General features: G+C 34.5%; 3 protein-coding genes across 3 annotated transcripts; 1 reads left to right on the top strand and 2 right to left on the bottom strand.

Moving 5' to 3' along the window:
* Positions 1-805: 805 nt before the first annotated feature.
* LOC106708854 (EEF1A lysine methyltransferase 1) lies at positions 806-3,426 on the bottom strand. The gene is made up of 3 exons (XM_045681902.1): positions 3,256-3,426; positions 2,878-3,028; positions 806-1,260 (listed from the first exon to the last, which is right to left on the bottom strand). Exons 1-3 carry the CDS (start codon positions 3,406-3,408, stop codon positions 920-922), a joined length of 645 nt encoding a protein of 214 aa, XP_045537858.1. The 5' UTR covers positions 3,409-3,426; the 3' UTR covers positions 806-919.
* A 1,440-nt stretch (positions 3,427-4,866) lies between these two features.
* LOC106708853 (protein RRP5 homolog) lies at positions 4,867-14,990 on the bottom strand. The gene is made up of 20 exons (XM_045682048.1): positions 14,896-14,990; positions 14,673-14,816; positions 14,092-14,247; positions 13,493-13,640; positions 12,795-12,914; positions 12,172-12,335; positions 11,684-11,791; positions 11,270-11,407; positions 10,773-10,905; positions 10,086-10,274; positions 9,365-9,453; positions 9,007-9,162; positions 8,668-8,787; positions 8,512-8,592; positions 7,259-8,440; positions 6,870-7,082; positions 6,469-6,597; positions 5,812-6,067; positions 5,527-5,692; positions 4,867-5,038 (listed from the first exon to the last, which is right to left on the bottom strand). Exons 1-20 carry the CDS (start codon positions 14,968-14,970, stop codon positions 4,879-4,881), a joined length of 3,927 nt encoding a protein of 1,308 aa, XP_045538004.1. The 5' UTR covers positions 14,971-14,990; the 3' UTR covers positions 4,867-4,878.
* A 923-nt stretch (positions 14,991-15,913) lies between these two features.
* On the top strand, positions 15,914-21,204 carry LOC106708927 (flavin reductase (NADPH)). Its single transcript, XM_014500539.2, has 4 exons — positions 15,914-16,101; positions 16,226-16,300; positions 18,877-19,263; positions 20,195-21,204. Exons 2-4 carry the CDS (start codon positions 16,228-16,230, stop codon positions 20,350-20,352), a joined length of 618 nt encoding a protein of 205 aa, XP_014356025.2. The 5' UTR covers positions 15,914-16,101; positions 16,226-16,227; the 3' UTR covers positions 20,353-21,204.
* The last annotated feature ends 1,117 nt before the right edge of the window (positions 21,205-22,321 follow it).

Below are 22,321 nucleotides of genomic sequence, written 5' to 3'. Positions count from 1 at the left end.
AGAAATGGTCATCTTTGTTTGTAATTAAATTGATATTAGAGTTTATTATAATTGTGAATGTCCAATTTTTTAAAACAATGGCCTTTCTAAGAGAATATAATTCAAATAGGTTAATAATATCATTCCCTTGGTGTTTGTAGTAATTTAAATGGCTGGTTAGCAGATTTCATAGTTTTTTTTAAGTCAAAGGCCTAAAGAGCATTCCGCCATTATTTTGGCAATTTTCTTTTTCTTAGTGTAGGTGCAATATTTTTTATATCTTTAGCTAAATATTTTTAAATTATACGTATTTTCATTCATAAAATTTAAAGTAAATAAAAAAAAATCGAGGCAGAGATGTCTCATTTTCCCGCCTTTTTTTGTTTGTCATATGTCAAAAAATATTGTATGGGTCTATTGTAAGTTTCTTGTTACGATTTTTTTACACAAGATTGAGGTTAACTCTCAATTTATAAATTTCATTCATTGAGAATATTATTTCTGCACATGTAGCAAGAAAAACTCAGATAGTTACACACATGACGTCATAACTCATGAAATATTGGAATTCAATGCGAGTGTGAGTCAATATATTTTCAAGACTTGTTAAGAATATTTGTGGGAAGATAAATTATCAGATTGTCTATGGAATGTTAACCAGCATAATATAATAAAAATAATTAGTTTTGTTAAGTGAGAACAATAAAAGAAATGGAATGTTTTGCATATAAATTGTTTTATTTAAAAATATATATTACAACTTTACAAACTTATACCTAATTGGAAAGAGTTTATTTTGAACCTGTGTACCAAAACTCATAAAACTTTTACCACATCATTATGTGATCACTATATGTCCATGCTAAGGAATAGTTTATGTAATCATGAAATATCTCCGAGTGCGGTTTTAATTCAGCTTTTCTTTACAAAATCCACATCCTTAAACAAAATCATCTAAATCAAAATTAGCATAACATGAAAATTCATTTGCAAGATTGTTCCTATGATGTGGCTGGAACTGGCAACACTTTAAATCTAAAAGATTTTCCACTAAATCCTTCATAACTGCTCCCGTACAAAAAACTATTTTACCCTTAGCCAGTAATTTGATTGTCTGTGATGTTTTCGTAACACATTCTTCTGAGAGGAACGGTGGATCAGCAACAACTATATCGTAACTACCCTCCATCTCTGGTGGCAACTTGTCTGGATGGTTATAGTCATAGAATATAAAGTCGGGTGCATGCACTTCAAATCGTCTGTCATATTCTAAAAGTGTAACTGAAACATGAAAGAAAGTTTTATATTATTATGGTTTACTTTTACAATAACTTGCTTGCACAAAAAATAAAATTTTACAACTGCAGTTTATCTACCATCTTACTAGTATTATATATGCAAATGTTTAGATGGGATGTTAGAAGGTATCTCAGGAACGGTTCTACAGATTTTGATGAAACAGATGTAGAACATAGTCTGGGAGAACACATAGACTACTTATTAAGTTTTTTTTTTAATACCATGCTGACGGAGTTGCGGGCGACAGCTAGTTATAAATGAGCCGCTTATTTTGAAAGTGGCCTAACTCCATTTATCTTCAAATCGAGATATTGAAAGTTTTGCGTTTCAATGAATTTAAAAATATACGTATAAGATACTAAGGAGTCATACTGCTTAAGTGTATCTAAGGATGTTAAATTTAAAGTTCCTGTTAAAATAATGGCAATTATTAAGTAAATAACGTGCGTTTTCTTATCAAGAATGGAGTTGAGCCACTTTCAAAATTAACAGCCAGATTCATTACAAAATTTGAAGGTACCCAAGTCCATTCAACATAATTTAAGATGTTTCAAATTGAAAAAAAAAGAATACGGAATTTGTTTTGCATATGTTGAAAACACTTCGGAAACATAATTTATGCGATTCAAAACATTTTTTTAATTACAGAACATAGAAAATTACAAACATAAATTTATTACAAAACAATTTACTATTCATCTACATTTTGTGCGTGTGAAAAGGATTTTAAAAAATCATGATGTTCTGGTGGTATGTATCGTAATAGGTCAATCATGTCCTTAAATTTTGCTGTTGTAACTTGCCTAATATTTTTATACAATGGTGCCATTACAATATTTTCGAACCTTTTTGGTCTACCCCGACGTGGTAATAAATTCAGAACTTTAAAATTTTCATCTAATATATAAAATTCTCGTGTCACAGTTTTCGTTGCTATACTCCTCCGAAACGGCTTGACCGATTCTCATGAAATTTTGTGAGCATATTGAGTAGGTCTGAGAATCGGCCAACATCTATTTTTCATACCGCTATTAAGTTTTTTTTAACTGCGCGCGGACGGAGTCGCGGGCGACAGCTAATTATTCTTATAAAAAAATTATATGGTTCATTTCGCATTTCGCACAAAACGCATCCAACATATTCTTAACCAGTTTACTGATTCTCCATCAGAATTTTTTTACTCTTTTTGGCCGGTGCACATGTCACTGTAAGCTATGATGTGTTTTTCACTTCTTAATTTTTTAATATGTTTTAAGATGCATGAAACAATAACTTGATGTAACTATAAATGGAGTTGGGCCACTTTCAAACTACACGGCTCAGTTATTCAATTAATTCGGAAAACTTATGTGTAAAAAATGTATCGTATTTTCTCTGAATATAAGCAATCTGAAGTGCTTCACTGATAAATAACATGAAGTTGTACATGTAACCATGGTAAGCGGCAAAAAATAGAAAAACGGAGTTAGGTCACTTTCAAAATAAACGGCTCAAATAAAAAGTTGTGTTTAGTTTTAAGTCTAAATATCTTGAATAGGTAAAAAAAACTCTTTAATATATCATTGAATTTATTAACAAGAAACATTAATTAAGTCCTACCTGATGCTCTGTGTCCAATCTGTCGCTTAAGTGGCACAAACAGAGTCGGGCAGGATATGAGCGCCACTTTGCCACCATCAGTCAGTACTCTGTCAATCACCCTCACAAGTGCTTGCACTGTCTCTTCATCATACCAAAACTGACTCAATTGCTAAAAACAAATCAGGTTAACTGTTAGGTGGCATAGTAAGTTCTCATACTGAATCTATATTAAAAGATGCCCTTAGCAGTTAATGCCACAATCAGTCTTAATGGTTACTAAGAAAATTCATAAGTATAGATTTACTATGAAAAGTCTAAGGTAGTATTTAAATAAGATCTAAGTCATTCTGAATGCTGCAGTAACTTTCTACATTAATATTTAGTTTCAATATTTACCCAATTTTCTTCAAATATTATTTTCTCACCCAGCTTATTGTCAGCTTCCAATTTACTCAAGATTTCCTCTCTTTTTGTCTGTTCTGCATAGAACTCTTGAAGAGCTGCAAATGTTTCTGCAGACAGCCTCGGCACATCGTCAGCTTCATCCATTGTTTTTAAATATTATGTTCTTTTTTTATCAATTAGTATTATCTATCAAAAAGTTATTAATAAAGTATTTTATTACTTAGGGATGTTGGAGACCAAAAAAGTGTTTCAAATAGTCAAAAAACTATTACTTTTTAGGTTTTTACTAATATAGAAAGTTTGCTAACACAGCCATGCCCACTTTAAAGTAGCGTCATTATAGATGTAAAGGCGGGCTAATTGATTTAAAAATTAGTTATCAGTTCTTTGACAATGATACTATATAATATTGTAACAGTAAAAGGTTCTTTAACTCAAATAACATGAAATTAAATTAAAGACACCTTTTAAAGTTTGTGACAGCTGAAGGTAAAAATAGGTTAGTTTGACTGAATCATGGGTCAGGTTATGTTGCTCCCGTATAAAAAATAAAATAAAATGTTCTTACGTGATTTCAAGGCTTATAAAGTAATAGCATTCCAAAAAAATAAGCGGTATGTATCCTATTTCATAAATTCAATGTTGTATAATTTTTTATAACTAGTTAAAAGTAAGTAGTTTATAATTACAATTATTGATTATTTAATGCCATTTTCAATTTATCATAATTGACATTGACAGATAAAATTGTTGATGGCTGCAGATAAGAAATAATATCTGTATATCATTTTTGTATAGATTAAATTGTTGCAATTTTCAGCATGTCAAAATGGATTTTGGTGATCTTCGTGTTGTAGCTTTACACAAACATCCCGAATATTTAACACCATGCTGCGAAATGATAAACGACGAGTGGCCTCGTAGCGTAACAGCGAGAATGAATTCCTTACAAGCATCATGCGACTCTTTACCAACAAGTTTAATTCTAATAAACAAGAATGAAACGTTATTGGGACATTGCAAATTATCTCGAATCCCAAGTTTGCCTAAAAGCTGCTTTGTAGAGTCTGTCGTTATAACGAAATCAATGCGCGGGAAGAAACTTGGAACGTTTTTGATGAACAAAGTAGAAGAATATTGCAAAAACATTTTGAAATTGAATATGATACATTTGTCTACTCATGGGCAACAGGATTTCTACTCTAAATTGGGTTACGTTGTTTGTCATCCAATATCAATATATGGGAATTTTAAGCAAAACGAGGCATCAACGAATTTGAAAAGTAAAAAGGAAACGTTCGCTTCAAAAGAAAAAGCTGCCAATGAAAAGATAAAACCACCTCCTCCGCCTCCGCCTCCACCTGCTCCAACAACTGACAAACCTGACAAAATATTTATGTTTAAGAAATTATTTTAAAGAATGTATTAATTATCTTTGGTAATCACTTTATATCTGTCCAATTAACTTTTATATAATTTTAAGTCTACTACTACTTGAAGCCTAGTCAATATTTTTAAGAAGGACTTATATTATTTTTTTATGTAAAACTATTGTATTATTAAGTTATTGATTCTAGTAATAAAACCACAAGAGAATGTTGTAATTTCTTTATTTTAGAACTGCGCTTTCTCTATAAATTCCACAGCGCGTTTCCTGATATTGTCAACTTGCTGTTGGTCGCCAATTTTCTCTTCAACTTCTATCCATTTCTTGAAGAGTACTTTCATTTTTCGCGCTGGCAATTTCTGTGACGTCATTCGCTCCATAAGTTGTCTGTGAAATAAATAAGAATATAATTAGTCTGTTGGGTTAAAAATGAGATAACCTCTAATTTAAAATAAAACGAAATTTTAACTCATAGCGCAACAAGGACTGAAACGGTAAGCATGTCAAATTAAATTATGAGACCGGACTAACACCCCCTTAGAATTGTTAATTTTCACTTCTGTTTGCTATTAATCAGAAACTTATTTTTCTCGAGATAAATGAATAATATTAGTGTAAAAGATTAATGGCCGTCATATTTTTTGTTTCTTTGATTATTGGGCGTTGAATTTAAATGAAATATAAGTCTGTTAGCTTTAAAGGTAGAGGAAGACCAAAAAAAGTATGGGTGAAATGTGTGAAAAAGGATATGCGTAAGAAGGGGGTGAATTCAGATATGACGGCTGATAGAGATGTATGGAGAAGTACATACTGTGCCGACCCTTCATAGGGATAAGGGCAGGTTGATGATGATGATGATGATAAGTTGGCTTTACCTGACACGTTCGATGTCATTACTCTTGAGCAGCATGTCAACGTATAAGGAGGTGACGTCGACACGCTGCGGGTATGCAGCCAGCACATGCTCCAGCAGAGCCCCCGCGCGCTCCGCATCTCCACAACCACGCTCCAGCTGAGCAAAACGTACCAGCAGTGCTACGTCTGGAAACAAGTATACATCAGTCTAAAATATTCCAAAATTCTATCTAGTAATTTAAAATGTCTTTCTAAAGACTATGAGGTGGAAAACCACATAACAATTTTCCTGCAAGAATACTCACGTTCTCTCTTCTCTAAAGCGGCGAGTCCCTTCTGCATTATCTGCCGTGCTTTCTCCAGCAGTCCGAGCTGATAGCAGGCGCTGCCGGCGGCGATGTAGGCCTCCAGCTGGCGCCGGTACTTCCGCAGCATCAACTCGGCCAGCGCACCCGCTTCACCCGCCTTGCCTGTCTCCACGTAGATGTCTAACAGTTTCGAGTGGATCTGGTACTTCTCGTTCATCTGGAGTGCTTCCTCTAATGTCTTTTGTTGGGATTCCTAAAAAAATCATAAGAAAAATTTAATTACAACTTAATTTCCTACGTCTCATGTTGGTACAATATGAAATCTCTTTATATATATAAAAGAAAGTCGTGTTAGTTACACTATTAATAACTCAAGATCGGTTGAACTGATTTAGCTGAAAATTGATGGGCAGGTAGCTTAGAACTAGGAGACGGACATAGGAACTTATTTTATCTTGTGTGCTTTTTTTTTATTCCGCGCTGACGGAGTCGCGGTTAAAAGCTAGTTAAGGTTATAAAAACGGTGTTTTCCGTTTTATTATATAGATGGAGTTACAATGATGGTGCTTTTATTCTCTTTGAAAAAAAATAGAGATAACGATATATTTTCATAGTGTAAACTAAGATAAATGATGTATATATATATATATATACTTTAGTGCCGAAGCGATGCTCGAGGTTGAGCAGCGCGAGCCAAATGTTCAACTTCTCCTGCTCCTCGCGGAAGCAGATGGTGCGCAGCGCGCGTCTTCCCACACCACGAGCCTTCTCTATCTCTGTCGCCTGCAATACAAGTAATGGTTCATTGTTTTAACATACAAAATTGTTTTTGGATTATTCTTTAATACAGAAAGAAAAAAAGAAATATATTGAGACACAGTGAATAAAAAAATAAAATAAAATAACTTTTATTTCGGACCAGTTACATCCATATAGTGTTAGTAGAAAATAAAAATAAAACAACAGATCCTACGACTATGTTAGTAAAATAAAACAGTTCATATTTAAGAAAAAATGAATAATGGGAGAGAGAGAGATGTAGAGATTCACGTTACCTGCAGATGGAAAGCCATGTAAGCTATCCAGAGCTGGCTGCAGTCCGGGCTGGCGAGCAATGCGCGCTCAAACTGCTCCGCGGAGCGCGGCGCTTCGCCCCCCGCCGCCTGCGCGCTCTCCAGCGATCTGATCTTCTCTTCCTCTTCCCGCGCTTTCGCCACTCTCTCTGCAGCGCGGAGCTTCTTACGTTTCTTCTTAGGTTTCTCTTCTTCCTATATGCGCCATTTTAAATATTTGTTCAATTTCTAAATTTAAAGGTACATCTTTCTTCTCATTGAAAAGTATAACCGACGTACTCATAGTCATTTAATTTTCACTTAAGCATTGACTCACGAGTTGATTTTTATACAAAAACAATACGAGAGAAAGTAAATAGTGTTGTACAAACCTGCTCCTCACTGCTGCTACTGGAGTCCTGCTCCTGTGTTGCTGGCGGGGACTCCGCTGGCGCCGACCAGAACTCCTTGGCACTTGGCACCTCCAGCACGGACTCTACACTTTGCACTTTTACACTTTGACTTACATCTAGCACTTTTTGTACCGGCTTATCTACTTTAGTCACACTTTCCTTTCCAACAAACTGAATAAGATCTGTAATCTTCTTCTCTTTCTTCTTTTTATCTTTTGTTTTCAAGTTAAATTCTTTAAATTTATTCTGTGCTATTTTTAATGCTTCTAGAAGTTTCTCAATGCTCTTTTCCATAAGTAATTTCTCTGTAAGCATGGCTGTGTGGAACTTTTTGCTACCGACTGTTATTCCTCTGTTAACTAATGCTTCTATTTTTTCATCTATTCTGTCAATGCGTCGTGTCTTTCTTTGTATAACTTTTAATAATGATATTATTCGTCGTTTGTATTGCTTTGGATTGTTGCAGTCTGACATGTCTATGAGACCCTGGTCTTGAGGTGTCAGCATGTTGTCACTATCTTCATATATATCTGTTTCTATCGCGTCACTTTCTTCTGTTGTCTTATCTGACACTGATTCCTTTCTTTTCTTTTTGTCTGGAATCTTTTCTTCGTCCGAGTCTGTTTGTATTTCGGTGGTTTTCTTTTTTTTATTAGTTTTACCTTTTGTTTCGTTAGTTAGTTCCTGTTTGTCTTCGTTGTTTTTCTTTCGTTTTTTAACTTTCTCTTTGTTTTTGTTCATTTCGTCGTCTTCGTCATTAAGTTCATGTTTTGAGAAAATTTCATCCAATTCCAAAAAGTCATCGTCTGTTTCAACCCTTTCTGCTTCTTTTTTCTTCTTACGCGTCTTTTTCTCTGTTGTACTAGTTTCCTCATTATTAGATTCTTTGCATTCATTTTCAAGATTTTCATTTTCTACATTTTCTCCATCTACTGTTATTTCTTTATCTTTCTTAATGTTTTTCTTTTTCTTTGATATTTTGGATTCGTCCCCATCATTCTCTGCCATGTCTTCATCGTCTACAGATTCACTTTTCTTTTTACTTTTACCTTTCTTATCTGAGGTTTTAGATTCTTCTTGTGATTGAGTTTTCTTTAGTTTCTTTTTTAATATCGGTGGATCTTCAGTGTTTTGTCGCTTTTCTGCTGTCTTCTGATTTTTCTATAAAGAGTTCAGTTAATTTTAGCTTATTGATAATAGTTTTTTCAATTTAAGAATTTTAATTTACTTACCCAAAACTTGAATGGGTCAGCGAGGAGACTTCCAGTCATCTTTTTAGTCTCCGGTGACACATTTAAAATGGTGCAGTTAACCTAAAAATACATTTCAAACTTGTTACAAGAAGTAGGTAGATAAAAAATAGACAATATAGATAAATAAAGCCTTACAATCTGTCCGATATGTAAGATGTCGCTGAGTGTGTCGGGCGGAGGCTGCGCGACATGCGCACGCGGCACATAGCAGTGCAAGCCGTTGAAGAATGACACCAGCAAGTAGTCGCGGATGACCTACACATAACAAATATTTAGTTTAGTTGTATTTAAGTTTGGTAATTTAGTTATAGGACGTGGTAATTTTTAGTAGGATTTAGTAATTTTTGGTAGGATTTGGTAATTTTTGGTAGAATTTGGTAGGACGTGGTAATTTTTGGTAGTTTATAGTAATAATATTTTTTTAGACTTCTTGCGTTTTTATGGTTGTTTTGTTTTTTTTTAGTTGATTCTTACCGCTATAACTCCAGTGTAGGTCTTGCCCTCCACTGCGTCCTCGTATCTGTGCAGCACGTCCAGGTCTGGCGCCAGAAGGCTGGGCTTCAGGGTCAGCTTCAGCGCCGCTTTCTTGATGTCTAAGTCCCACACTCGTGCCTTCACACGCTGTCCCTCCTTTTACAAAAATATAATAAAAAAAAAAAAGGTTTTAACATTAGTGGCTGTATTTTAATGTCCATGTGTCATACTATTATTTCTGTTTTTTTTTTTTTTTAACATAGATGACATGTTTTTTGTACAATTTCGTAAGTCATGTTAGTTTTAAAAAGGTACTTGGTTTCAGGCTGAATTAAAATTGGGGACAGACTTAACTTACCTTAAACTTCTTCGTCATTTGAGCGTTGCTCGCCTTTTTTGGATCCACGTAACACCCGGCGTCTGACATATGCGTCTTGTGAACAATACCTGGACAAGAACATGTTTTTTTTAAACTTCGATGTAGACTAGATGTTCAAGTGCAAATTCCTATTTGGCACCATAACTTATTATCAGAAATTATACTTAGGAATAGAAAATTACATAAAAAAAGGTGATAAGACCGGTCCTTTAGTTTAATTTTGTACTATAGGGCTAGATTTTTTTTTTTCATTTAAAGGATGTATAGTTTTATCCTAATAGAAATTAGCAGTCGCTCGCAACTTCATCACAGAATTAAAAAATATATATTTTGGAAGTCCAATTGTATTAATATATAGACAAAATAAGATTCATATTTAGTCTCTGGTATCATTAAGCGTTATTAGAACGTCGGTGGCTCAGTGGTTAAGCACTTGACTTGCAATCTGCAGGTCCTGGGTTTGAATCCCAACATGTACCAATATGTTTATCGATTTTAGATTTACATATGTACGTTTATCTGACGTTCTTACTGTGAAGGAAAACATTGTGATGCTGCACATATCTGAGAAGAAATTCAATGATATGTGTGAAGTCAACCCGCACTTGGCTGTGGTTGACTATGGCCTAGTCACCCCTAACTTAGGGTAAGCTCCAACCCCTCAGTGGGGGGACGTATAGTGAGCTGATGATGGACATACCAGTAACCCTTCCAACAGACAGTAACAGTCTGTTATCTGTGACACTCCTGACAGTAGCGGGCACTATGTCACCCACAGTCAGATCTGACATTGTGAATATCTTCTCAGACAATACTGACGGCTCGTCACTTAACGAGTATATGTAGTCACTTAGATTGTACGTAAGTACTCTCACAACATGAGTGCTGCCTGAAAATAGACATAATATTAGTAATTATAGGCGAAAATTGGAAGGAATTCCGCCTTTAGTCTAATGAGTTTGTGTGCCGGAGTCCTAAATTTAATTCTTTAAGTTGGGAAGAGGAAGTGAGTGGATTTAGCAGATGAGGGGACGTATAGAAAAGGGAACTATCTTTCTGTGCGTCCCCTTCTCTGTTAAAGGTAAGCAACGCATCATTATTTCGCTATTTAGGTGAATTCAGGTGGCCGTTAGCTCATTTACCACTTTTTATAAAAAAAAGTGATATTGAAGTATTACTTCTAGACCTAGTCTATCGTTTTTTTTTACTTTTCACTATATTAACACATGGATAAAAGAACTACATATCGGTGAAAAGTTAAAAATAGTTTTATTTAGTTTCTAAATCTATAAAAAGCAATATTTTTTTTTATTTTATAAAAAAAGATATTTTTTTATAAAGAACTAACAAGGCGAATAAATTAGCATCATTTTTTCAATGAACTCACCGATTGGATAGGATTTAGCAATCACATCCTCATCTGTCAGCTCCTCATCCACCTGTATCCTGCGCAGACTGAGACTGCCGATACATCCAGACCCCAACTTGAACATTATACACCTGCCCATTATCTTTATCACCTGAAATAACAAAATAGTCAAAACTGGATATAACAACATCAAAGTGATCTGCTATATTTAGTTGCAATAACAGATATATTGTTACCTGTTCACTGAAACACTACTTTAAAATTGAGAAGTAAAAGGTTAACATGGTATGGACATGTTATGATGAAGGAAGAATCGCATATGGCAAAAAGAACGTTAAGTATGAGTGTGGAGGTACACCGGTAGACATAGACCTAGGAAGAGATGAATGGATTGCATGAAAGGTGACATGATCAAGAAGGGGGTGACAATGGAGATGACAGATGACAGATTAATTTGGAGGACGGACCCTACGTAAGTGGGACAAGTTCAAGATGATAATATTATAAATAAATACCTGAGCTTCCTCAATGATGTCTCCAGTTTTGTATTTCTGTTCTTTCTCTAAATCTGGATATGTATATTCAAATATGTCCTTCATTGTCAGAAATGGTATGTTCCTCGTTGGCAAAACGTATAAAACTCTAGCACGGACCTAATAAAATATAATTAAATAAATAAAAAAAACTAAAGTACTAAGTAATACAAAATCTAATGAAAGAAATAAACATCATTAGTAATATAACTTTACAATTGGACTTATATTTTTATTGACACATATTTTTCTTTTTTATTGAAGTTCAAATAATCGAAAAACCTCTAAAAGCGAGAGGACCTCCAAGAGCGAGAAACCTCCATAAGCGAGAAAAATGTCACAGTCCTTTGGACTCTCGCTTATATAGATTCTAGTTATATTTCTCGTTGTATTTACCTTTTGTCCAAAGTTAGGTTTCTTCCCTTTCACCTTGTCGACCTGCTGCCGCTGTACATATGCCACTGTGTCTTGGAACACATGCCCTTCTATACCATTATCCAAAGACTGCAACAGAAATATACCTTTAATTTCTATTAAGTAACAATACTTTCAGAGCGTCGGTGGCTCAGGGGTTAAGTACTTGACTTGCAATCTGCAGGTCCTAGGTTCCAATCCCGTCATGTACTAATGTGTTTTTAGATTTACATAATATGTACATTTATCCGATTTTCTTACGATGAAGGAAAACATCGTGATGCTGCATATATCTGTGAATAAATTTAATGATATGTGTGAAGTCAATCGGCACTGGGCTGTAGTTGACTATGACCTAGTCACCCCTAACTTGGGGTAGACTCCGAGCCCCTCAGTGGGGGTGTATAGTGAGCTGATGATGATGATGATGAACAATACTTTAATAGGGACATTTATATTCAGAAACATACTTTGTCAATAGTAAACTCTAGTGCAGTAGCGGGGTAGAGAGCAGTGGAGTGCCTTCGCTGTACAGCTCCCCGTAGGGCCTCTAGGTTATTGCTGAGTGTTAACACGCTGTTCTCATTCTCTACAACTATGGACTTTACACAACACCACGTCAACATGCCTGTCTCTGAAAATTAAAAAGATTTCCACAGATCTATTTTTTTTTCAGTCACAAATATTAATAATAAGCTGTCTGGATTTAAAAAAATAAAAAAGCCTATGTGTTCTACCAGACTATGATCAACCTCTATGCCAAATTTCATCAAGATCTGTTAAGTCGTTCCGGAGATACCTTCAAACAAACATCCATCCATCCATCTAAACATTCGCATTTATAAATAGTAAGAAATACAGTTAAATAATTATATAAAACTAGCTTTTACCCGCGACTCCGTCCGCGCGGAATAAAAAATAGAAAACGGGGTAAAAATGATCATATGTCTGTTTCCTGGTTCTAAGCTACCTGCCCACCAATTTTCAGTCAAATCGATTCAGCCGTTCTTGAGTTATAAATAGTGTAACTAACACGACTTTCTTTTATATATATATAGATTTTCGTTGTCTAAATAATAAATATTTGATTTACCTAATTCTAATTCAGAATTAGACGCATTCTTGGGAAGGAATGCTCTGGTATTATTAATACCGAGTTCCATAACGTAGCCATGATCCTCCACAGAGGAGACCGCAGCTTGTAGCATAGCCCCTGGAATTACATGTTAATTTAAAAACAAAATATCATACAAATTTAAACATTGTTACAATCCATAGACTAAATAATTTCACCATAGACAAACTGTACATTCAAATAAAAATTTAAAAATTCTAAAATATTTTTCGCTTACTCTATCACTTCACTGTGAGACCATTTTTACAAAATAAATGTAAAATTAAACACAGTAATGGCAGACATATTTAAGATTTCTGTTCCGACTTAATATAGTCATCCAATTAGAATTAATAATATGTTATTTTTTTATATTAAACATATATATAATGCATATGTAAATTATTTATTTTATATTATATTTGATTTTAAGAAATTTCTCCCAAGTAGGGTTGGCGACAGGCAGGCGGCCGGCCGTAAAACATAAGTCAAAACTTTAAGGTTTATAAAACCTTGTGAGCCGACCCCAAACCCCATGTGAGTGGGAAAAGGCCGGGAAGATGATGAATGCATATGTAAATTCTATAATATATATAGTCAGTATATAGTCATTCAGTAGCTTCAAAATTTGATTCCAAAACAAAACTATTATAAATATTTATTTAAAAAAAACTTACCTTTATGTAGTTCATTGTGTGGGCGGGCAGCGTTAACATGTTGTGGCATCATAGACAACATGAGGTTGTTGGCTTCAACCTCTAACACTTTCACCCCTACGTACTGGCCCGGACGGAACATCTGATTTAAATCTTGTACCTTATCTGTCTGAAATGAGACATTCAAATTAGTTTTAACACAAGAATTGTGAATTGGGTCCCTGATACATGATTAACAAGTCTCAAGACTGCAATGACAGAGAAGAAGTATACAAGACAATATTTTTAGTCTGTTGTGATTAAGAAACATCTTAATAACTTCAAGACAAGCATTATTATAGTTGTAAAAAAGACATCTATAATGTTTTTACTTTATCTCTGATTAATAGGAAAACGGGAAAATAATATATGCAACAATGGCAAATATCAATGCCTCAGTAGTAAGTGCCTAAGATACTTATTATAGTTGAACCTGGACAAGCAAGAAATTCGGGTAAGAGAGAAACGTCTATGAGTGAGAAAAATATCACAGTCCTTTGTTCTACTGTATACTACTAATTTAAATAACTTCTATGATTACTTATAACTAGAAATATGACCTAATAATAATTAAATAATACCTGATCATTAACATATGCTTCCAGTATTTTATTGTAAGCCTCACTGACATGACAGGCCATCACGGTACCAAACAACCTACACGGCAATGAAATATTTAATCTTGTTTCTAAAACATCTCGGACTCGCCCTAAAAATACTTGTCCTTCCTTTACTATCTGAAAATGAAGTCTTTCATATAATTTATTTATATATGAACACTTACTTTTTGCAATAACAATTAGATTTAAGGTTAATCCAACATTATAAAAGTAATTTTTCTCCTCCAGGTCACAAATTAGATTCTATTTAATTTTCCAATTTCCTGTTTATTGTCATCATCATCTCCTTGACCTTATCCCACCTACGTAGGGTCAGTGCACCAGGTTTCCATCCTCCAAATGAATCGGTCTGCAGTCATCTCCATTGTCACCCCCTTCTTGATCATGTCACCTTTCACACAATCTATCCATCTCTTCCTAGGCCTACCTCTACTGATGTACCCTTCCACACTCATACTTACTTACTTTCTGTCTAGTGTATATATATTAAATTACACAAGTTGTAAAAATTCAATCTCTTAAAGTCTCTAACATTGCATTACCTTGTAATTAAGACATATACCACAGTTTTTAAATGATTGGTCATCGTCAGCAACAATTTCATCTGATAAGTACCCGTCGTCATTTTCCGACCTTTTTTTAGGTTTCTGTTTCTTTCTCTCCCCTTTCTCAGCAGCGCCTAAAAACTGTTTTTTTAAAGTCAATGAATGAGTTAAAAAAAATTACAAAATTATTGTCATAAAAATTAATCAAACATGTAGTTACATTGCCACTCTGTTTAAAATATGTAACCGTTGGTTTTTTTCCACCACGAGGAAAATATTCTTCAACATCCCCCATATTTAGTATTTATTGTTAAGTAGGGAATTGACACTGTTTTGCTGTTTTGGAAAATGGCATGATCTTTAGAGGTTAGGTTGAGACGTCAAACGTTTAAATGTCTTAAATGTCAAATTCAGTCTTTTTAATTTTATGACCTGGTATCATAGACCTTCAGGTCATTTTTAGTTTCGATATCGCTATCGCCAAAGAGAAACACTTTCGCTTTAAAACTTGTACTCTGAAAGAAGCATTTTGTGTTAAATTTTTCACTGGACCCTAGAAATATAACTGAACTTTTTGTTTAATTTTAAATAAAATCATCCATTTACAGTACAATTCATTGTAGTCTTAAAAATTTACACAGTATTCATTTGCCACAACATTTTCAATTCATAAAAAATCGATGATATCATCACTAACTTAAATTAAATTTTTCGTAACGAACAACTTTGCCTGAAATTGAAAATTATTACAGAAGATTTTCTGTGATTGAACTTACAATTTTTCTTTTTCCTTTAAATAAGAATGTATAGCAAACTCTAATAAGCTATGTAATATTTTGTAACTTTCTTAAACTGAGAGCAAAACGGTACCTACAGATGTAGATCATCTAGAGGTACCCTGTAGAATAATACAAATACAAACACAATTTCGCAGATTTTATGAGATGTTTCAGTTTTAGAATCGATATTTCAATAAAATAGTAAAAATTGAAAATAGTGTCACATGGTGTTACATCACTGTTCATTTTAATTAAATGATCGTGTATTGTCGTGAATTTATAAATTGAACTCTTGACAGCCAAAAGCATCAGTTGTCTCTTTCTCTCGTGAGACTTGGACGAATAGTTTGAAGAGTGGGTGTGAGACAAACTTCTATTTCTCTACACATGTTTAAATACTGTGAAGTAATGTAGTTTGGATTGTTAGAGTATTTTCACGTCCCGACTTTTCAATTGGAGTTATTTTATTCATTATTACAAAGACAGCAATAAGCGTAATATAGTTTAAGCATCTAGGTGATATTTGCGTAACGTAAAAATATTATCAAATTATTTTGTCTTATACAGTTTTCGACGTTTGTTTAAATAAAAAAACGGCGAGTTTTCTTTTAGTTCCTTTGGTTTTGGTTCATAGAAGGACGTAATCGGTAAGACTTGGATTATTAGATTATGAAAGTTTTTACTATTTCCTTTTCTGTATTATTACTTACGGTGTTTGTTAAAACTTTACTAAGTTTGTTTGTGATACATAATAGTTTTATTCTTTCACAGAAATGAAGAAAATTGTGATTTTTGGATCTACCGGCATGACCGGCCTTTGCGCTGTTGAAGCAGCTTTAAAAAAAGGTAAATTTAGGAAGATTTCATTTAATTATCTTACATAAAAATTAAATAATTTACAGTAAAATTAATTCTACGTACATACTTTAACAGAAAACTTCGTAAAACCTTAATCGAATTTTCGCGTTTTTTTTAAATTAACAGTTCACAATAAATTAAAGTGTTGTTTTCCTTAGTTTTTTTTGTAGATTGTGTTAATCTTGTAAAAATTACTAAAAAAAATTAAACCAGACAGAACATGTTATAATTGTGTGTGATACTTGTGGTTATAAAAATTTGTAAATGAATTGATTGTTCTTTATTATAAAAGATATGTCTCAGATATCTTATCTCAACAAGTTTCAGTAACTATGTGGACGATAACAGTACTCAATACTACAATAGATCCGAACTGTCTACATGTTTTGAATTAATGCTAAGTTGACTAAAATGGTCAGTGCAGCTTTTTTCTTGAATTAACTCTTTAAATGTTTCCCTTCCCATCATTTTTTAATAATGAAAGGATAGAAAGGGGACATGAATTCAACATTGTAGGGAATGAAAAGGAATTATCTTTTTTCAGTCTTTCTCCTTCCTTTTTCAAAAAAGCAAAGCAATTCATTTGTGTTATTACAGATGTCTGGTCACTTAATGCTGGTTTAAGGTTTATTGAGTTGGTCTTTTTGCCACCTTTTTTATATAAAAAATCAGTAAGATTGACATGTGTGCATAGCAATTGTGAAACTAAGTTAGAAAGAAAACACATTTATAACATTTAAATTTTTTTTTACTATTAACAGTTACAAACAGAAACAATAATCCTAAATAACTCTTCCGGTTAACAAAATTGTATTTGAACTCAAGAACATCATTAAAAGGTTAACAAAAAAATGAAAAGAAAAATACATCTTGTTTTCCTGTATATTTCTTGTTTGCAACTTATTATTCAACTCAATGTTTTATGTATGTTAACTCTGTATTTATTAAAACCGGTCTGACTGTGTACGGTACCTTTAATGGCATACATACTTGATGTAATTACCACCAGTATATTGCTCAAACACTCTATAACTTAGTAGTTAAATTACTTGACCTAACACTTTAAATGCTACGGTTTTTTGAAAGTTAACTAAACTAGTCTGTGGCGGTTAATGTGTTAAAATATGTTCATAGCCTTTATAAGCTATGAAGGAAAAACACTATTTTTTTCTTTTTCTTTTTGGTTTTTAAGGTTTTATGTACTTTCGGATCTAGTTTTTCTTTTTAATTACTTAAAATATTAATTTTAAGTACAGATTTGAAAGTTTAACAAGTTCAATAACAAGAGTTACTTTTTTATTTTTTACAAAAATGTAACTTAACCAGTATCACCTGATGTTAGTTGTGATGTGGTCAATACGCTATTGTTTAATTTGTAATCTACTTGAATGTCGTACTTGTATGAAAATACTGACGCCAGCATTTGTTCCACTCACACCCGTAACCCAGTTGGGTAGGCAGATTTCAACTCGATGTTATCAAAGTTGACATTATTTCATTCAATAATCAAAAAATAATTTAAAATAAACGGCAAAAGTTTTCGAGTATACGTATATAAGTGACGTAGTCTTTTTAAATTAGTGATTAAGCATTTTGGCGAGTTTATTTCTATTGGCGTGTTTCATATTTTTGTTGGCCTGTCCATCATCAATTAATAACTCAAGGCTACGTATGCGGTAGAGTAGACGAGGAAAAAAATATTTGCGGAAAATTTAACTTACTTAAAATTTTCCGCAGTTGTATGTATCTTATATATAAAATTCTCGTGTCACAATGTTCGTCACCGTACTCCTCCGAAACGGCTTGACCGATTCTCATGAAATTTTGTGAGCATATTGAGTAGGTCTGAGAATCGGGCAACATCTATTTTTCATACCCCTATTAAGTTTTTTTTAACCCGCAGACGGAGTCGCGGGCGACAACTAGTTATATATAACTTTTCCATTATCGTTAACGTAATGTAAAAACATTATGTACTTAATACGTATCAGTTGTATCCGATCCTTAGATATTATGGATTAACGAGTCATGTGATCGAGTGACCGGACGGAACGCATTAGCTAGGTCGACTTTTGTAGCGGAATGAATGTATTAGAATATACCTTTAGATTGCGTACTTGTTTGCCATGATTTACTTGTGAGCGGTAGGGCAGTTGCGGGGCGTGAAGTATGCATAAAGCATTCCTCAATGGAAAAAGAAAAAAAAAGGGCAGTTGCTGAGAACATTCATCCTATAACAACATAATAATGCCCAGGGCCGGTTTTAACATTTCCTGCGCCGTGGGTGAGATTTTCGCGACGCCCCCTTTTTTTGTGGTGTAGGAAATCTTCCAAAAACAAAAAACAGAGATTAAAATTTTCTAACCAGCGCGGTCCTGGCACACTTATCTTTTTCATAATTCATATATTTCCGTATAACCGTTCCATTTTACGCTTAGTTGGCGTTATCATTACAGTTATACTTTTAAATATTCCAAGAACTTGCTATTCTTGATCCTACCGCATTTTCTATCTCGCTTTTGTTACATTTACTTGTTCGTAATATATCAAAATCTTGCTACCAGGTCTTCAGGTACGTGCATTTCTTCGTGACCCAGAAAGATTGACGGAGAATCTCAAAGACAAAGTAGAGATCTTCAAAGGCGATGTCCTTGAACCAGATTCCGTCGCGAACGCAGTAGAGGGCACTGACGGTGTTGTTGTCGCTTTGGGCACCCGCAGCTGTCTCGACCCCACCTCAGACCTTTCTGAAGGTCTGAAGAACATTCTAGAAGCTATGAGGGCTAAGAATGTGAAGACGATTAGTACTTGCCTTTCTGCTTTTCTATTCTACGAGCCGGATAAAGTACCACAGAAGTTCCAACATTTGACCGATGATCATAGAAGAATGTATGAAGCATTGAAAGAGACATCGATGAATTGGGTCGCCGTTTTCCCGCCACATATATCAGGTTAGTTCAAACTGTTATGTATCTTATATACTTCGCATATTTAAATAAGGCAACCCATCTATGGTATCTCTGATATAGCAGATGTCCATGAGCTCGTTGAGACCTTTGCCCCTATCTTATAAAAAAAATAGAATAGTCGCTTAGTGTAGCATTCTTGTGCGGGTAGTATACATTTTTTGCAACTTTAATTTGCATTGTTCTTGGACTTTGCAACAATAATGGTACATAGACTTTTTAATGAGCAATTTTATAATAAATTTAAATAATTAATTTGAATGACGTCAGCGATGTAATACGAAATAGGGATCAATTATATTTGACCCTGGGAGAATTTTAAACTGGAATTTTGATGACGGAAACGAGAAAAACCTAAGATAAACATTAATTTTAAAGTATCATAACCGGTTTGTCCCGGTTATAATTTTAATTGTCTTTTTATAGTATTATATGAGTTATTAAAAGATCTTTTGTTACGATTTTATTTTAATAACATTGTAGCAGAGTATGTCATTTAATTGATACAAACAGTGCCAAATATGGCACGCTTATTTCGTAATGTTTATAAAATCATGACTACGAAAGATTTCCATAACAGCAAAGGTTCTTGGAACTATGTGAACGTAATTCATTGATTCGCTGAATATTCTAAGTAAAATAACGTTTGGAAATCGTAACGAAAAGGTTACTAGGTCATTGAATTAATTAAAGTGTCCAGTAAACTATTTTCTTTATATCATACAGACCGACTATTTAGACAAATTCCGTAGGTATTTAGTACAGGTAAAGGTGAAGAGATCACTCGTACAAAAATATGTGTTTTTTAGTCTATAGTACTAAATTAATTATTTTGGTGAAAAAGGCAAAGGTTTTTAGGCCATACAGCCACAATTTTTTTTTGTTTTTTTTTTTTCAATTTCAAAACTTTTTGCAGAGGAACCAAGCTGTGAGACAATTATTCAGGTGAATCCTCAAAAATCACCAGGCAGGGCCATCTCAAAATGGAACCTCGGAGAATTTTTGGTGAACGCACTCACAGAACCAAAGTACTACGGAAATGTTGTTAGCCTATGTGATGCTCCTAAGCAGTAATAATTATTTTTAAATATATGTTTGGCGGCGGTTGAATGCCTACTGTCAGTCAAATGTAGAAAAAAAATGTCAGAAAAAGTATGACATATATATTTTATGGCGGGAAATATTGGTGTTCGTAAAGGTTATGAAATAGAAGACATCGAACTATTTAATCGGGACTTTCCCACTGTTTTTGTGCAGATTTTTTTGTGGAAACTCACGGTAAAACAACTTCATGCATTTTTTTGTGTCACCAGTGCAATAGCTTTGGTCTTGTTTAGGGACTTTGAATATTTTAACTGCAGTTTATTTCAAATACGTTTTTTAAACAGTTGTGTTTTATGTTACTAGATAAGTTTTTAGATTAATTTAGTTTTCAGTATTTTTATTTACGGTTGTACGATAAAATAGTTACTATATTTTTTTCTTTAAATAAAATGATGGTCAAACGTCAGTGTAAGGTTGTAACTGTAAAGTAGAACCAAAGGTTGTGACGGTATTTAACAAATTTTAAATCCGGGTTAACACTACGTCAGAACGTCAGATTTGCCGGACAGAGAAAAGTGCCGGAAGAGCTAGTGGCTGTACAATTTATATGATGCTATATACTTTATCCCTAAGTACTCGAGCTATGGTGTTATGTCTTATTTTATATTTCGCCTATCTATAGTTTAGTTTATATCAATGTACATTTAGATAAACTTGAGAAAAACCGTAGATACGATAAGATTTGCATGTATCTCTATTTCTTATCGTTTCGAATATCAAAGTCCCGTGCGGCCAAATCTAATAACACGATGGATAGATTTTGCACGAGCTAAGAATTTGTATAACGCAATAAAAATTATTTGTACAATGAAAATGTTTTATTTTGTCCTTAACAAACTTCCTGTTGAAAATTATTTTTACGTATGTTAAAATTAATAAATTTCGGAACGTTCAGCATCCGCCATATCTTTCTCTTGACGAACATCCAGTGGGGGACGCAGGTGGCGGCGCGCTTTGACCTCCGCGCCTTCGCGCTCGCACGTCCGCTCGATGGCACGGTCGAGCTGCGACTGACCAGACACGGCAGCTTGAAGTCCGCGTCCTGGGTCACCATGGTGCTAGCACTGAAGAGGGAGCTCTCCGCAGAGCTGGGGTACGCATCCGTGCTGCTGTCGCGAGAGGAGAAGGACCACGACGACCGTTTCCCGACCTTAGTGTACACATCCGAGGCCAGACTCGCACAAGTACAAGAATCTACAGTACATGTTGAATTACAATCAAAGCGCCGCCTCACCTTTCGGGGCGAGTACGTCTTAGTGGCGAAAGCGGGCAAGGATGAGTCGTACAAGGTGATCATATTAATAACGCAGCTCCTGACGGGGGAGGACATGTTATAGGGGCTGGAATGGGGTTCGTAGGAGACGGAGGCGTCCTTACTGCACTCGCTTGCGCTCAGTCGCTCGTACCAGCTGCTCGTTAGCCACGTTTCCGAGCTGCAGGAGGAGCTGGGCAGGCTCAGCTTGTCCGTCACGTACTCTGACGTGAGGCAGTCTGTGGAGCTCTCGGCCTCGGGGTCCGTGCGTGTGAGGTCATCGTCCGTGGCCGTATCGTCCATGAGATGCGGGTGAGCGCGGGCATCACGTGGTGTGGATCCTTGATAGCTTGGCAACGGGGTAGGCGTCGACGGCCGCCTCAATCAGCCATCGCAGATTTTGTATCGCGTCGACGAAAGTGAACAGATAATCGAGTGGATTCATCATAAACAGCACCAACTAGTTTGATGCGATCGTTCCGTTCTGTAACCACTTTACTAAGGATGCATGTTTTAATTTTATTGTCTCAGATTTATATTATGTCCATTTACGATTTTTTTTTGGTTTTGATTTTAATGTCTTGTCATTGTGACGGATATCATTTACGTTTTTTTACTTTATGTTGGCTTTCTATACTGACCAAGGAGGTTCCATTATTTGCATTTAAACCTTATTGTTTTATAGAT

This window comes from Papilio machaon, chromosome 17 (genome assembly GCF_912999745.1).
Source record: "Papilio machaon chromosome 17, ilPapMach1.1, whole genome shotgun sequence".
NCBI classification, from domain to species: domain Eukaryota; kingdom Metazoa; phylum Arthropoda; class Insecta; order Lepidoptera; family Papilionidae; genus Papilio; species Papilio machaon.
The sequence above is the reverse complement of the archived record's forward strand: the minus strand, read 5'-3'. Positions and strand labels throughout refer to the sequence as shown.